The sequence below is a fragment of the Stegodyphus dumicola genome, chromosome 1 (assembly GCF_044657685.1).
Source record: "Stegodyphus dumicola isolate Sdum_Otavi_A_Nest chromosome 1, ASM4465768v1".
NCBI classification, from domain to species: Eukaryota; Metazoa; Arthropoda; class Arachnida; order Araneae; family Eresidae; genus Stegodyphus; species Stegodyphus dumicola.
In genome coordinates this window covers 238,022,185-238,039,200 of record NC_140768.1, presented here as the reverse complement: position 1 = coordinate 238,039,200, position 17,016 = coordinate 238,022,185, and the positions used below count along the sequence as shown (strand labels likewise).

The 17,016-nt window shown below is 33.6% G+C and overlaps 1 protein-coding gene across 3 annotated transcripts in view; it reads right to left on the bottom strand.

Annotated features, from left to right (window-relative positions):
- Nucleotides 1-12,170, bottom strand: part of asrij (OCIA domain-containing protein asrij) — a 38,667-nt gene extending 26,497 nt beyond the window's left edge. For all 3 annotated transcript variants that reach the window (XM_035377259.2, XM_035377261.2, XM_085826642.1), the window contains exons 1-4: nt 12,034-12,170; nt 9,113-9,188; nt 8,960-9,013; nt 8,819-8,866 (exon numbers count right to left, since the gene is read on the bottom strand). In XM_035377259.2, coding sequence (XP_035233150.1) covers nt 8,819-8,866; nt 8,960-9,013; nt 9,113-9,188; nt 12,034-12,108 — 253 coding nt within the window. In that variant the 5' untranslated portion in view covers nt 12,109-12,170. The remainder of the gene's footprint in view (nt 1-8,818; nt 8,867-8,959; nt 9,014-9,112; nt 9,189-12,033) is intronic.
- Nucleotides 12,171-17,016: the final 4,846 nt, after the last annotated feature.

The following is a 17,016-nucleotide window of genomic DNA, read 5'->3' as shown; positions in this document are numbered from 1 at the left end:
GGGTCTGTTGCTTTCTTAATATTAGTTTCCCACCCCCTCAAAAAATGCTTTTTCGCTCTCAGGTGGTTTTTCAGTAGCTGCTTCAGCTTCCTGGGCTGGTGAAGCAGATAACATAGCATTTACAGTATGAGATTATGCACATTATGTTAAAGCTTAGAATAGCATGCTATTCATTGTATTAGTGTTGTGAAATAATACTTTATATAGTGTGTGTAAATAATAGTGCCATACATACTTCTTTCAGACCAGTACTTCTCAGTTGCCGGACCATAGCCCAGTATCAGGTCCTAGCATCAATTATGTTAGGCTGCAAAAGGTTCTACTAGAATTCATCACTTTTAGCTTTCTAGGCATGCTTCTTGAATAAATACACTAGTCATCAAAATTAAAGGATGGTGACATAAATAAAACACAACTGATACTTAATGAAAAATTATTAATAGATATGTGTACAAAAGCATTAGTTAACATAAATTACAATGTTTGGCAACCAATTATTCACAAAATATTGAAACTAAAACCAAATTTATGGAAACTGGAAAATGATGGGAAAAGTAAGTCCCCTCTTGTGGGAAAAAAAATTAATATGGTGTATAATCACCTCAGACAGATATGCAAAATCACATTTTGATTTCATAGACTTGTGGAATTGCATGCCACTCTTCTTTTCAACTCTTGGAGAGTCCAGCACACTGAAATTTAGTGCCCTAAGGCATCCCATCCCACACATGCTTAATTGGGCTCAAGTTAGTTGAATGAGGTGGCCAACGCATTCGAGTGATATCTTGTGTTTGCAAGTAAGTTGACACCACATATGCTCAATATGGCCGAACATTATTATCCATTAGCAAAATCTCTGGGCCAATAGCACCCCTAAACAGTCTAACTTGGGGTTCCAATTCCTCATCCAGATATCTCCGAGCAATTACAGAACCTTCTTGAGAGATATGCAGCTCGGTTATGATTTTTCCTTAAACCATTTAACTGCGGTCGTGGAAACAGGATATTTCATGCACAAGGGAAGACAAGTTGCATGCTTCTTCCTTCCTCCAGATCAAAACACATCTAGAATCATTGGCTGGCTAGCAGAAAAACTTTCATACCTATATTTAAACTTGTCAGTAAGCAATACTTGGGCCTAGTAGTCTTGGCTCCACTAAACATTATAATGGCACTTGTTTAAACGGGCCCCTCTGGAAGCTGGAGTGAGTAGGATACAAACTATTGGTTTCTCCCATATCCAACCTCGTTAAGCATTTGTGCAGCAGTAGAATAGCTAATTCAAATTCCTGGAGCAGGCTTAAGGTCTAAAACAAAATTTCTTGTAGTTGCTTCACAGTTTTTTCAAGCCAACAATGACAGAAAACTATCTTCTGATGCAGTTGTTGCTCATGGTCGCCCTTGATTAGACTGTCTATCAACTGAAACAGGCCTTAAAAAGCAGATCCAAACTCTTGATAAGACACTTTGAGGGATATTCAAATCTTGGGCAATCTCCGTTTATATTTTACCTCCTTTGATTCTAATAATTATTCGCCACTTTTGATGCTCACTTAAATGATGCCTATGAGCCATAACTATTGAATACTAATCACTCTCAGAAACCACATTCATTTAATCAACACTACAACGGAATTTCAACATGCTTCCTGTAAAGATCATGACTTATAAAGATCGAGACTTAAAGAGAACGTGAAATATAAATAATAGGACAAGAACTTGCATTTTACGGTGTGGCAACAAGAAGAGGGTTCGAAAGATTTTGATATATTTTGTTTTAGAGAGTTTAAGATTTTTTGAGTATTTTTAATAGTTATAAGAGTTTTAACTGCAGTAATTAAGAGTTTAAAATTTTGATAGTTTAGAGCTGCAGTATTTATTTTTTTTTTGTTCTGTTTTAAAATTTAAATAAAGGTATTTTGTTTATTCTGAAAAATTAGCTTTATTCTTCCTACAAGATTCAATATTCATTATATTGAAATGAGGAAAGGATCTTTACTGGCGCAGTCGACAGGATCGGAGTTTCCCCGCATATAATTACGAACCAAAATAATTCAGGTGAGAGCTCAATTTACCTTGGAAACGTAAAATAGTTAATTAAGATTATGAAAAGTTAATTATTGTTTCCGTCATGGAATCTTAGTTTATTTACTTGTCAAAGTAATGAATACGCCAGTGTTCAAATGTAATTTTCAAAGTAATGAATACGCCAGTGTTCAAATGTAATTTTCAAAGTAATGAATACGCCAGTGTTCAAATGTAATTTCGTTTGACTCGCCAGAGTAGGTGAACAACACATTAAGTATTGATTCTACTGATTGATTTTCGTGTCGAATAAAATTAAATTCATTGTGAATTATATTTAAATAGAAAAAGAAAAGAAAAAAAAATAGCTTTTCATAAAACTAAGAGTCTATTGGCTGAATAAAATCGAGACATGGCTTTTATGGGACGTGGGAAAAAAGAGGATTTGCTGGCTTTAGCTGCTGAATTAGAAATTCAAGTAGATCCAAGTATGAAAATCGTGGCGATAAAAAATGAAATAATTCAAAGTGATACATATGATGAAGCATTTGCTAAAGAAGTGTTTTTAACGATTATTGAAGAGAGGAAAAGAAAAGAAGAGGAACAGCGAAGAAAGGAGAAAGAAGAGATTGAGGAACAGCGAAGAAAGGAAAAAGAAGAGATTGAGGAACAGCGAAGAAAGGAGAAAGTAGAGATTGAGGAACAGCGAAGAAAGGAAAAAGAAGAGATTGAGGAACAGCGAAGAAAGGAGAAAGAAGAGCTTGAGGAAAGGCGAAGGAAAGAAGAATTAGAAGCACAGCAGAAAAGAGAGCAAATGGAGTTTGAATTGAGGAAACTCGAAATTGAATCTCGTGTTCGACTAACACAAACTCCACCAACAAATGAAAATGGACATCATAATTTTGATTTAATTAAGCTTATTCCCAAATTCAATTTAAGACACGATGATATTGTGATTTATTTATCCTTATTTGAAAGACAAGCTAAAAGGACAAAGATTAATCCTAAAGATTGGGTTTCATGTTTATTGACTTTAATGCCATCTGAAATCATTCAATTAATTGGTAGGGAATCTGAAGAAAATTTTGAAGATTATGAGTACATTAAGGCCATTTTATTGAAGAGATTTAAATTAAATCCTGAAAGCTTTAGAAAAAAATTTGTGATGCACCAAAAGAGCGCTGAAAAATCATGGAGAGATTTTTGCTACGAAATTACAAGTTATTTTGAAGAATGGATCAATGGTCTTGAAATCACAAATTTTGCCGCGTTAAAAGACTTGATTATTACTGACCAAATTAAGAAAAGAGTACCCTATGAAGTAAGAGACCATCTTCTGGACGACTGGGCGAAGTTCGTTTCTCCAACCAAATTAGCTGATAAACTTGACGAATATGACAGTGTTCGTAATATCTCAAAACGGACTGGTGGTAATCCATCAGCAGACAGAACTAATAAAAAATGGCAACCTCATTCTCCTCTTCCAGAAAGAGCTTTCAGAAATAAATCGCTGTCCGCTGAAAACACGCCAAGAGTGTACCCATCCCGTAAGAGTGACGAACCACAAAAGCCTAGTTTCAAACTAACTTGCTATAATTGTGGAAAAGAAGGTCATACATCTAAGTTATGTACCAAAAATCGGATACCAAGAAGTGCTTCTGTAACAGCACAAAACAACTTAATACAAACACAAGCACCCCTTACAGAAAAAGAAAAACCAGAAGTGCTAACTGCCAAGATCTCTATTCCTGTCTCAAAATCAGTAGACGTATCTAGAAACATAGATGAATTAAAACTGGTCAAAGTTAAATGTGGAGATATTATTCTAAATGGAATCGTAGACACGGGAGCACAAATTTCAGTAGTCCGTGAGAAATTGGTTGACAACATACCTTGCGAAGGAGAAAGTAAAATAGAGATATCTTCTGCTTTTGGTGAAAACGAAATTACTCCACTAAAGATTTTCCAGATGAAAATTGACGATGATTTTCACGGTAGAGTGTCCATTAAGTGTGCTGTTTCAAAAAAGCTAGTTACCGACTTGCTATTGAGTTCTTCAGCTTATGAAACACTCTGTGGAAATATCAAACTGTGGAACTGTGATCGTCATTGGGATGCATCCCCCTTAGAGTACAAAGAGACAGATGATAAACCGTTACCAGTTGAAGAAAATACTACCAATTTGGCTGTTGTTAATCAGCTTTCCCAAGAAAACATAGAGTCTGGGAAAACAACGAATAGAGTAAGACTAGAATTCAAGACACATCAAGAACAAGACGAAACTCTGAAAAAATGCTTTGAATGGGCAAATAAAAATCAAAATTCATATACTTTCGATGATGGCATATTACTTCATTCCGAATATATCTGTGGTGAAAACATTAAGCAAGTTGTGTTACCTTTAGAAAAAAGAAGGGAAGTCCTAAGAATGGCACATGAAATCCCTCTTGCCGGCCACCTCGGTGAGAAAAAGACAATTCAACGAATCAAGTACTCATTCTTTTGGCCTACTATTAAGCAAGATGTTAAAAAATTATGTGAAAGTTGTAAAGAACTGCCCTTTACAGAAATAGAGAAAACAGAAATGATAGAAGATAAAATTGTTGAACAGGAAACACAGAAGGAAGAAATTATAACTGAAGAAACTAAGAGGGTAGAAACAGAAGATGAACTCAAAGAGGAAAAGTTAATTGACAGCAAAATAACAGATGTAGAAATTATTCCACCTGAAAGTAAAAACGAATTTATGGGTGAGACTGAAATCCCAGTTGAAAAAGAAACTGTCAATGAAAGTGAAACTAAAGTGAAGCCAGTAACCAAAACAGAAAATACTGATGATGCTGAAACTGCAGCTGAAAAAGAAATAATTGCAGATGACAATAAAACACAAGTAAATCTTGATTATGAAAACATAGAAGAGAAAGAATATATTGCTGAAATTGGAAACGAGAAGGAAAAAGTAGATGATAAAAAGAATGAGTTAATAATCCATAAGGAAAGTGTGAAAGCTGACTTAGTAACTGAAAATGAAAATGTAAATCACACAGAAGCTGCAGATCTTAAAACTGAAAATAAACTTGGAGATAACAGTGAACTATTACAATTTACTGAAAAAGAAATTCTGGATGATAACAGAAACAAAAAGTACAATAAGGGCAGCATAGATACTGTTGAACTGGGAGATGAAAAAGAAAGTCTGGATTATAGAACAAAAGTTGAAACTGAAAAGGAAAATGTCATCCACAATGAAACTGAAAACCACAGAAACCTTTCAAGTTTAAGGGTGAAAACATGGAAGATTGAACAGAAAGTTATTCGGATGACAGCGAAGAACTGGAAGACGAGAAAGAAACGGAAGGAATTGCTGAATTAATAGAAGAGCCCGAGTCCGAGGTAGACGATCTACATCATGTTGATGAAGAATTATTAGAAAAAGCAGTAGAAAAAATTGCTGAGATTTTTTTAGTTTATAGGACTTTCAGCAAGCACAGAAATCCCATATTTGAAGAAATTGATAAAGCTGAAACAATTGATAAATGGTATGAGCTACTTGACAAAGCCATTGAAAAGATAGAACAGAGGAAAGATGATAAGGAACAACAGCTACTAGGATTGCCTACCATAGGTAAGAATGATAATAAACATAGGCCATTTACAAAAGAACTGCCCATAGCATTTTTCAGCAAGAAACTAACGCCCTGTCAACAATGATGATCAACCGTCGAACGAGAAGCATTTTGTGTCATCGAAGCCTTGAAAAAATTTGACACATGGATTTTCGGTGCCAAAGTGCAGATTGTGTCTGATCACAATCCCCTCACCTACTTGACCCAAAGCGACCCTCATGGTGCTAAACTGTCTCGTTGGGCCTTAGCGTTACAACGGTATAACATGACTGTGACATACCGCAAAGGGAGTTCACATGGGAATGCTGATGCTTTGTCAAGGTTAGCTGTTAACTCTTTCTCTCTCAATGAACTCTGAGCAACATTGTCTCTACGGTGACGAATGTGCTTCTTGTGGGGGGACTTGTAAAGATCATGACTTATAAAGATCGAGACTTAAAGAGAACGTGAAATATAAATAATAGGACAAGAACTTGCATTTTACGGTGTGGCAACAAGAAGAGGGTTCGAAAGATTTTGATATATTTTGTTTTAGAGAGTTTAAGATTTTTTGAGTATTTTTAATAGTTATAAGAGTTTTAACTGCAGTAATTAAGAGTTTAAAATTTTGATAGTTTAGAGCTGCAGTATTTATTTTTTTTTTGTTCTGTTTTAAAATTTAAATAAAGGTATTTTGTTTATTCTGAAAAATTAGCTTTATTCTTCCTACAAGATTCAATATTCATTATATTGAAATGAGGAAAGGATCTTTACTCTTCCACACTGTCAGTCACTGAAATTGCATATTTCCAGTGCTCACATATGCATGGAAGTGCACTTTTGTGTTGAATTGTATTTAATTAACATACATAATTACAGCATTGGACATTGGTTGCAACATTAACTTAGTGAGCACATTTTTTCTCATTATCCTTTAATTTTGATTACCAGCGTATTTTACAGTGAAATATATTAGGGAAACTGAAATTAATTATGCATTTACACTGAAGAAAACTGACAAAAATTATAAGGTATCTAAAATTATTACTAGATTAAGAAGAATTAAACCTTATCACAAAAGAGAAAATGATGTTTAATTAGTATTGCTGTTGGTGTAAAAATATTTCAGCCATTACAAGCCAATGCTGGTGTAAAAAAAATTTGATTAAACTTTCAAAAATTTGAAGGCACATATACAGCAGATGAAAGATAAATAACAAACAGCCTTCTTGGTATGCAAACAGTGTTTAATCATTCAAAAGTGTAATGGTAAAAAATCACAAACTATTCATCGTTTTATTTGAAGCAATTATTAAAAATAAAATCCACCATAAGAAATACTATACCTTCATATTTAATTTATTTATAAATATCTCTCTATTTTTTAATACCAAATATTTCCCAATTTAAAGCTAATAACACAAGTACTTCTGATAAGCCACATCCCATGAAAAGTCACCAACTTGCAGGTGACTTTGTGAATGGCAAAATACATTTATTTGGTTACTATTTTAGAGGTATCTACTATAGCTCTCTTGACTTCTTAGAGGTAATATTCTCTTCATAAATACAGTCAAGAGTCGTTAATCCGGACTCATCGGCGATTCCGGATTATAGATCATCAGTTTAAATCTGGTAAGATGGCATGCAGAAATTATAAAATTAAAAATATGAAACCGTAATTTATGAAATAAAGAACAATTATGATCTAAAGGGTATCAAAATTTACAAAAAGAAAAAGCTTAATATTTATTTGTTTACTTTATTAAACATTTCTTTCAATGTAAGTTGTTTAAGTTCTTTCGTTTCATGTGATAATAATTTCTCTTTAATTCTATTAAACAGACATAATTTCTTGTTTAGTTACAAAGTTCCGCTGTTCAAGTTCTATAATTGTTGTGTCGAGAATACCGACTAATTTGTCAATCGAAATTTTTTCGTTTTCAATAACCTCTGTGTCACTTTCTTCACTATCAGAAGCGAATTATAATGACGAGGAACTTGATTTTAATCATATCAAAGACAGAGTACATCAAGACGAAATACTACATTTAGTAAGGAATTATAAGCCAAATAAAATAAAAACATCTGTCCTGAAGATAAGGATAGTGCTGACAGATCAACTTTCAATTCATTGTGCGCCGCGTCGTTTCCCTCCCCCCGCAGAGCAGCGTGAAATTGATAAACATATTTTGGAATGATTAGATAATCAAAGGATATGCTTTATCCATTTTTTGCAGCAATTCCACTTTCTGTTTAATGGATTTCGAAACATACTTTCGCTTTGTAGATCCTTTACATATTACTAAATATATATCGGAAATTCTATTTGACATAATCGAAAGTTCAAGCTTACTTTTATAAAATTGCTCTAACAGTCTGCACAAAATAATAAGCTGTATCCAATTCGAAGATTAAGGAACAACGCAATCTGCAACATTAACTCAATTAGATAATTTTAGCTTAGCTTATACCGTCCATTATACATTAAACGCGCATGCGTGAACGTATTATGCGCATGCGCACACACATATTCGCAGCAGTAAAGGTCTTATGCGCACACGTAAACGCGACGCATGCGCAGAAAGTTTGTAGCTTTGAGGTCCGGATTATAGATCATTCCGGATTATGGGTGTCCCATTTAACGACTTTTGACTGCAATAATAAAAAGAAGCATTTTATAAGGAAGAAAGGTTCTTTTTGATTATTTGCACTCCTAGTTTTAACATTTGGCAGATATGAAGGTTTTATATATATATACATATATGACAATATTGAACCCATGCAAGCACAGACCATGTATGCATTTGAGTACCCATGGACTGACATATTTTACATTTAACTCCCATTTCACTTAACAGCATTTACTGGCTATAAAAATGTACATATTAATGATATATATTTAAATTTCTTCCCTTAAAATGTTTTGCTTTTTATACCTTTATTTATGAATGAGCAATGCTTATGACCCATAAATAGAGTCAGACAAATATTTTTCATCAATTTAGAAAGTTGCCAAAGATATCGCAATTTCAATAATTCCAGTAAGCTGTAAATATATCCAAACAAATGTGTTCATCAATCATCAGTTCACAAGGTTGTGAAAGAGTTGACAACTTGGCACAAAGGCATGAATAATAAGACAGTACCATCATATATATTTTTTAGAATGCATTAAAATTTATTACCTGTCATTTTTATTGCTGCTCCATATTTTGGATGAGGTGCTAATATTCCTAAAAATTAATAGAACACAATATTACAATTTAATAATTAAATATAAAATATCAGAATTCTTATCTTTCCATATATATATATTTATTTATTACCTCTCTGTACAGCAATAAATGTAGCAGCCATTCCAGCTAATGAAAAAGGCAAACCTACAACATGAAATATCTTTTTTTTAAAGCCAGCACATAAATAGAATCTTATATGTGCAGTCTTATGATAGAAGCTGGTTATATTCACAGAATACTTACATCGTGAATAAAAACTTTCTTTACCACATTGTTGAAATATTTCTAACTCTTCCTGGGTCAGAGCTATGTTTCCATACTAGAAAATTGTTTAACATAAAATTTCATAGAAAATAATTTAGATAATTAAAAAAAGTTATAACAAATTAAATAATGATATTTGCAAGCGTAATTGGGCATAAAATATGTTCACTACTATCAGTGATGCTCAGAAATATGACTTTATAGAATTAAATGCTATTACATATGTAATAATTTAGAAGAGAAGAATGAGGTACTTGCAATCATGGCCAGTTTAACATTTCTTTATTTTCATTGACAAATGTTTTTTAAGCCAACAGAAGTAAATTGGCTTAATAACTACAAATGTCCTTGAAGAATATTACATTTTTAAGATGTTGTAATAAGAAAAGTAAAGACAGCAATCTTGTCATACAGAGAAGTAGAGAGCAAATACATTATGTCCAAGACAAAAACTTGGTTTCAGTTCAAATTAATCCCTACTATTTAATAAAAAGTTTTGATTCCTAAATTTAAAATTATTATTTGCAGACACATAATGCAAGCATCTGTGTCATAAGTGTTAGGCAAGAATCAAGACATTTAAATTTTGAAATGGTATTGTTTAGGGCGAGTTATTATAAGCAGTTACTATTTTTAAATTGGAAAGAGAAAACAACAAAATGGAAAGTTACGGGACTACTGTATGTTATTACTTTATTTCATATTATTTTTGTGTTACTGTATTTGTTACTAATCCTCTTATCTGAAATACACCAAACCAGGTCTCCAAATTGACTGCATACAAGGAGAGTATAGGACTTGTCCCTGCCCAAGATTTTAGGAACCTTTAGATGTCAGGATGAGTTTACCTATCTCGAAACTAATTTTGAAGGAGAACAGCCAGGAGGAAGATCAAGGTCTCCAAACCTTCTTCCTCTCTCACTAAACTCTTCAGTGGACTTCTGGAATTGATGGTATTTTGTATGCTCTCATGCTTCAAAGATACCATATGTTTATAAACATCCATCATTCATCTATGATAATATGGCAACCATCATTACTAATTACCATACAACCAAGACAGCCCATATTTCTCTTCATATGAAATTACCATGCCATTTACAAATTATAAAATTTGCAATTATGTATTCAATTCCCTCTATATGTTTTTACACATTTATTGCTAAATGAACACAAACTAGTTTAAATTTTCTATATAAAGGTTAACTGAATTTTTTCTTTTTCCTGGTGTTAGATTAACAATCATTTATTGGATTTTGTGATTATAAATCAATGCATCTGAACCTGCAGTTGTGTTACAGGTTATTTGGAGTATGAAAAAGCACACAAAAGCCATCTACCTAAAGGGTAAGGATATCTTGGTGAAAGTGCAGTGCTTATTCACAAACCTGCAGTTAGACAGTCATGGTCTACAAAAGTATTTACTCATAGTGAGTAGAAATATTTGCGATGTTTTGTTGTGGCAATATAAGGGAAATATTTCTTTGAAAACACAAGAGATGTGGGACTGAATTTTGTGTTTAACTTGGAAGAAGTCATAATGAAATGCTTGAAATGTTATGGCATGCATATAGCAATGAAACATGCAGCCATGCTTTAGTATTTCAATCATGGAGGCAATTCAGTACAATGATAACATACAAATGATCACTGCTTATTGATGCAAACCAACTTCTGCATTTATGAATGTTAAACTTGCCAATTAACAGACAAACAGTGAACGGTTACATAATGAAAACATTCTGTAAATTCATTTACAAGAAGCTATAATGAAGAAAAAATTTGGATTTGCTCAAGAAAAAAGATTTTTGCTCTAGGGCAATGTTTTGCCATATATTGATTAGGTTGAATATGACAAAAGCTACATATCTAGGTGGAAGGGTGTTTTTGTGGGACTTTCAAAGGCAAACTGAATCATATTCAAATTAAACATGAAGAAAAATCATGAAATCCAACCAAGCAAAAGTCCATTCACTTCGAATTCAACCAGGGTCAAACTCCCCACATTCAGCAGTTTTAACCACTCTGCCATATGTTACTGTTGTGGCACTGACAGTACTGTCTGAAATAAATATAGCATTAAAATACCATATATAAATAGCTAATGATGCCATATTTCTAAGCATTCTCAACACAGAAACAGCAAATTCATGGAATCATTGTTTATGCACCCTTCTTTGAAATTTGCAAAATTATACAAATTTACTTATTACCAAAATTTTGGCTTTAGTGTAGAATTGGGTGCCCCTTCGACTGGCGACACTTTTTTTAAAGTTTTGGCGATGAAACTTCACTTCTGGTTACCACGATAGTTTTAAATTTGTTTTAGCTTCCCGATTTTATTTAAATGAAAATACATTGATGTGTACATGGACATATTTAAGGCAGTGCGCAATGCCTAGTTTGTGCAATTCTAGGATGTTTTTTTAAGTAAAAACAGATCGATGTGTACATGGACACAGATCTTATGCAATTCTTCGACTTCTTACTTTTGTGTAGCGGCCATCTTGACATTGTGACTTCCTGGCGCCGAACTTGGCGTCAAGAAAGAATCGCCAATAAACAAGGGGCACCCAATTGTAAACTTTTACTTTTTGTTCTTAACTTTTTAAAAAATTTGGCTTCAAAAGCTCTGAATTCCTTATAAAATTTTAATTACCCTCCTATAACTTAAAAGAGGTTTATATTTTACAAATGCAAAGCGTTATCAATTTGTACGAAAATGAAATATAATATTTTTCCAGAAAACTCAAGCTAATCATGCCTGGGTTAGAGGAAATTAATTTAGATTTGATACATGTATCATTGGCTACACATAACGCACGCAACAATGAGCAGCTGCAAACTAAGATGAATAGATTCGCTAAATAATTTATTTATATATTATTTGTGAAACATACTACAGTTGGCTGTGGTTTCGGTGTGACAGCTTCTGCGCTGTTCGTCCCAGGATAAACAGTCGAATGAGACTCCATGAGATCACCCGCTTAGAAGTCAAAGTCGTTTCAAAACTTACCAGCAGAAAATATCAACAAAGTTATGAATGCCAACACAGAAAACATAAAAGAGATGTCTAGCAGCGCTTTTTAAAGTGGCCAAAGGTAGGTAGCTAGCTATGGTATTAAAATTCAGTTTAATGGGATGACGAAAATACATTTTATTGCTTATATAATTTTTATTTTTATTTTTTAAAGTACTCATAGATAGCATTCTGAAAACTATGAACCTTTCTTTCATTTATAATAATGTCCAACGAGGAGAACATCTAAACAAATGTAGAGAAAAGAAGCAAACAAGATACGGATATATTCCCCCAAATTTTACCCCTACTCCCTAGCCAAAGAACTTTTAGAAGAAAAATTAAAGCTTCTATAGACACAATGTAAACTTGTTCAGGGTTGCGCCCCTGTATTGTGGAGTCTATGGCGTCAAGACTATGCAGTGAAATGTGAGTATAGGGTCGAAATATTTTTCTTTTCCAATGGCCGTTTCTAGCTGTTTATAGACGTTGGCCACAACTAAGGCCGGAAGCGGTGGTCTCTTTATTATGGTTGGGCCATTGTTGTCTCCTATAAAGAGACGAATAAATTACATCCATGCGTTCTCCGGGTGTTAAACGTCAAACCCAGGCCATTCGGTACGACCAACGAGATATATACTGGTCATGTTATATGAAGTCGTTGGGTACGACAGTCAGAGTCACTACCCTCTTTCTCGCAAGCTGTAATTTAAATAGAGCAATTCGAGGAGAAAGTTTTTTCCCCCCCTTCTTTTTCAACAGCTCAAAATTTTAAATGTTCATACGCTTCCGGGATTTTAGGAGCAAAATAGTGTTAATTAATACTCTTTTGTTTGAAAAGGCAGAGTGAAATTTTTAATGAAAAATTATCGATTGAAATTTAGGGGAATGATAGAAATCCTGCCCAGTTTTTACTTTTAATTTAAACAGCAAGCCATGTTTAAGAGGAAATTTGGTGGTCGTGTGTGCTTAATGCATGATATAATTAAAGAAAATAAGAGTAGACAATCTCCTATAACAAAAGAATATATTAAATACTAAATTACAATTTAAATTACATTGAAGAGATCAACACAGAGCTCGGAACACAGTTCGTGCAAGCGTCGCGTACACTTGTCCGACGAGAAGTCTGAGTGAGTAAAGATGTCGCTTTGCTGCTCCGATTAAGAACTGGATTTTACACGTGGCGCCATCTCATGAATAGAAGTTGAAGTATCTGTCGGAACGCCACAGTACTCCCCCCCAAGTACCATCGGTACGTTATAAGAACTTTGGGTTAAATTTAACCTTTCTTCCAGGACGCCTATTCTATGATCACTGGATCTGTCTACAACTTGAGCGAACAATATTGACTCAAAAGAACCGGTATGGACAGCCATCACAACTTATCGGAGAAAGCCATTCTGTGGTCCTCAGTTGGAGGGCGGGTGGGTACATTTAACTTTACTGGAAGGGGACAAGGCTTCAAGGAGTTTTAGACCAATCGCAGTACAGACGAGTGACGAAATTTATAGCGCGCGCTGGCTGAAGTTCTCGCTGCATTTGTAGTTCGAAAAAAAAAATTGCACAAAACAGTATTATGACCAACACGCAGTAGAATATGCTGCTGTGTTATGTGAAAGAAAATCTCGTTTTTTAATGGGAAAGTTAACGCAGGAATTTAGAGGTAAGAAATAAAGAGTGATATGGGATACCATGAAAGCAATGGTAAATATATAAGAGTAAATGAATTAAGCTTACTTCAAATCCTTTTAGAAATAAACAATTTTAATTATTTAAATTTATAATATGATTAATTTGCATTACAATCTAATAGCAAACTAAGTTTTTTTTCTTTTTTTTTCCCATGTTTACATTAAAACTGTTTTCCCGTAATTTATTTTACAGTTACTATTCGAAAAATATTTCTTTAAATAAGAAATTAGAAAGAAAATATTTCTTTCTTAATATTTCTTCCCTTTTTTTATTTTCTTTTTCTATGAAAATTATTTCTTTCAGGAAAAGAAATAAAATTCATTCGCTATTACAGTATGGCCGATTGCTGCTGCATTCAATTATCACACACGCATCAAAATGCTTTATTTTAAATAATTTATTCTATAATTAACATGAAAGAAAATATTTTTTCAATATAAAATATATAACCAAAATTAAACTAATCTATCCTGTATGTGTGATTAATTCGTTTTGCAATTTTTTTTCACACAATTACTAATACCTTTTTTTCAATATTACATTGCTGTTATTTTAATTTTGTATATAAGAACTGCTCAGTTTAAATATTCTTCCTTCTCAAAAGATTTTGTTCTTTGAAAATAATTAAAAGATAGTAATATTTTCACAATGGAAGTACTAAAGTAAAAATAATCAGTGTAGGTCTCCTGCAGTTCAAGTCCTTATCAAACCAGCGTTTCGACACATTTTAAATAGAAAACTAATAATAATCAATATCTCTTTTACAATATAAAAATGAGAATGCTATGAACAGTATTTTAATTTTTTTTTTTTTTTTTAGTTTGCAAAGGAATAATGATTTTTTAATACTATAATAGGTTACAAAAGTACTATTCCATGAACAAACCCTCAGTCTTATAGCATTGTTACTTTATAGCATAATACAATAATAATACAGTATAATTCTGCTAACAAGCCCAGAAGCCGCCGAGCGGTAGAGTCGCTGAACGCAGGTAGTTTGGTCCGAGATTCGAATCCCGCGAACGAGCTGGACGGCGTTTTCGTGGCTTTCCCCATGTGTAACGTGTATACGAGCCAGTTTCCCTTAGAAAGTCCTCACTTAGAAACCAGTTTTAAAACGTATTAAAATTACACACACACACACACACACAAAAAAAAAAAAAAAAAAAAAAAAAAAAAAAAAAAAAAAAAAAAAACTCTGAAAGCTTTCAGATTTTATATTACTCCCAAAGAGCCATTTTTTTAACGTTTTGCGTGTTACCTTTATTTATTAAATATCATGTTTTTCGCACTTAAACCATAAAATTCAATTCAACAGCAATATCATATAATTTTAAAAAAGCATATTTTTTGAATTTCCGATACATAGTCTCGCGCGCTAGAGATGAAAGTGTTTTTTGCCATTGCTCGCTTTGAAATCGTTGGGTTTCTTAATCAAAAACTCATAAATGCTTTACAAAATATGATATATGAAATGGATAGTAATACAAATTCCCAGTTCCAAATTTGGGCCTCCAGATGCCTATATTAGGATGGAGGATTACGTTATTCAGAATTTCATGGCTCTAGGTACCGTTGTTTTATCACAGTGCGAGAAACATTCATACATTCTGCAGATTCCTCATTATTTAATTTCTTTAAATATAATAGAGTGCGATAATACTTGGTGGCAACGATTTGAAAAGTGAAACGCCATTTATCGTGAAACGCCACAAAATGGCAAAACGAAATTAATAGCCCCTCTGGGCTAAAACTTATTTTTAAAAGTATCACACTAGTAGTAGTACAACTACTGAAAAAAATATTATAAATCTATTTTATAGTTTTATTATTATTATTATTATTATTATTTTAAATTTTTATTTTAGTGTGAATTTCGCGTAATAATGAACGACAGTTTTTGTGTTCACAGTATTATTCGTAAGGTATTCAACTGTTAGATTTTAAAGTAAACGTAATTCTTGCTGTACATAAATCGAGTAGAAGCTTATCGGATGTCATTATTTGTATTAAATGAAGAAGTGCTTTATGTGCTTGATAAACTTATTATCTTCTACATTTTTAAAGCGTACAATTACAATTTATATCTATAATTTCAGGAATAGTATAACCTTTCTTTCAGTAGAAATTGCGTTCTTGTTTTCTGAATGTGGCTCCAAATACTCTCTTAGTTCATCCCAAATTAAAATAACTATAAATTTTGGCAATCTGAAATACGCAATGAAAACATCTTTTGGCAGAGCAAAAGCATCAACATATTTTCTATAAATTCGCCATCGATTCAGAGATCTACGACGGTATTCTTCGTTTAAATATGAAAAAAATCAGCGGCGAAAACACATACAAAGCCATTGTCTACTTAGTACGTCAACTGGACAACCCTGATTGACGACGCGGCAACACTTTTTCACGCGCTTTCGACAACTTCCGTACTCAGAGAAAATAGGATGTTGGGCAGACCTGTTTTTTACTAGCAGCGACATCTGGCGGCCTACAACTTGCTGTCGACTCTCGTAGCGTAGAATAACCGTCCAGATCTGGTAGTTTTAGGTCGCTCTTTAACGGGATGTAAGCTTTCTTCCGGGAGTGATGTTGATGAGGAAGTTGTTGGATCTTGCATTAGAAATGCTGGTTTGAGACGATCGATTCCAATCACTGATTGTTTGCCATTGCAGATGATGGTGAAATGTTTCGGTGTTCGTTTGACAACTTTGAATGGACCATCATATGAAGGTGTTAAAGTTGGCTTAATTGCATCGTTGCGCACGAATACGTGCGAAGATGTTTCAAGCGCAGGATGTACAAAATAGCTTGGCTGGTTATGCGAAGATGTTGGGTTTGGCGAGATATTGCTCATGATCTCACGTAAACGTTGAAGGAATGTTGGAGGGTCGATAACTGGAGTAGATTCTGGGTGAAAGAATTCACCTGGCAGACGGAGGGTTGCACCATATAACATTTCGGCACAAGTGCTACCAATGTCTTCTTTGAATGCTGTGCGAAGACCAAGCAAGACTAGGGGTAAGGCTTCTGTCCAGTGTGTGCTACTGTGGCACTTCAGACCTTGTTTGAGAGATCGGTGAAAGCGTTCCACCATCCCATTTCCAGATGGATGGTATGGTGTTGTGCGAATATGGCGAATGCCAAGAAGAGAGGTGAGGGATGCGAA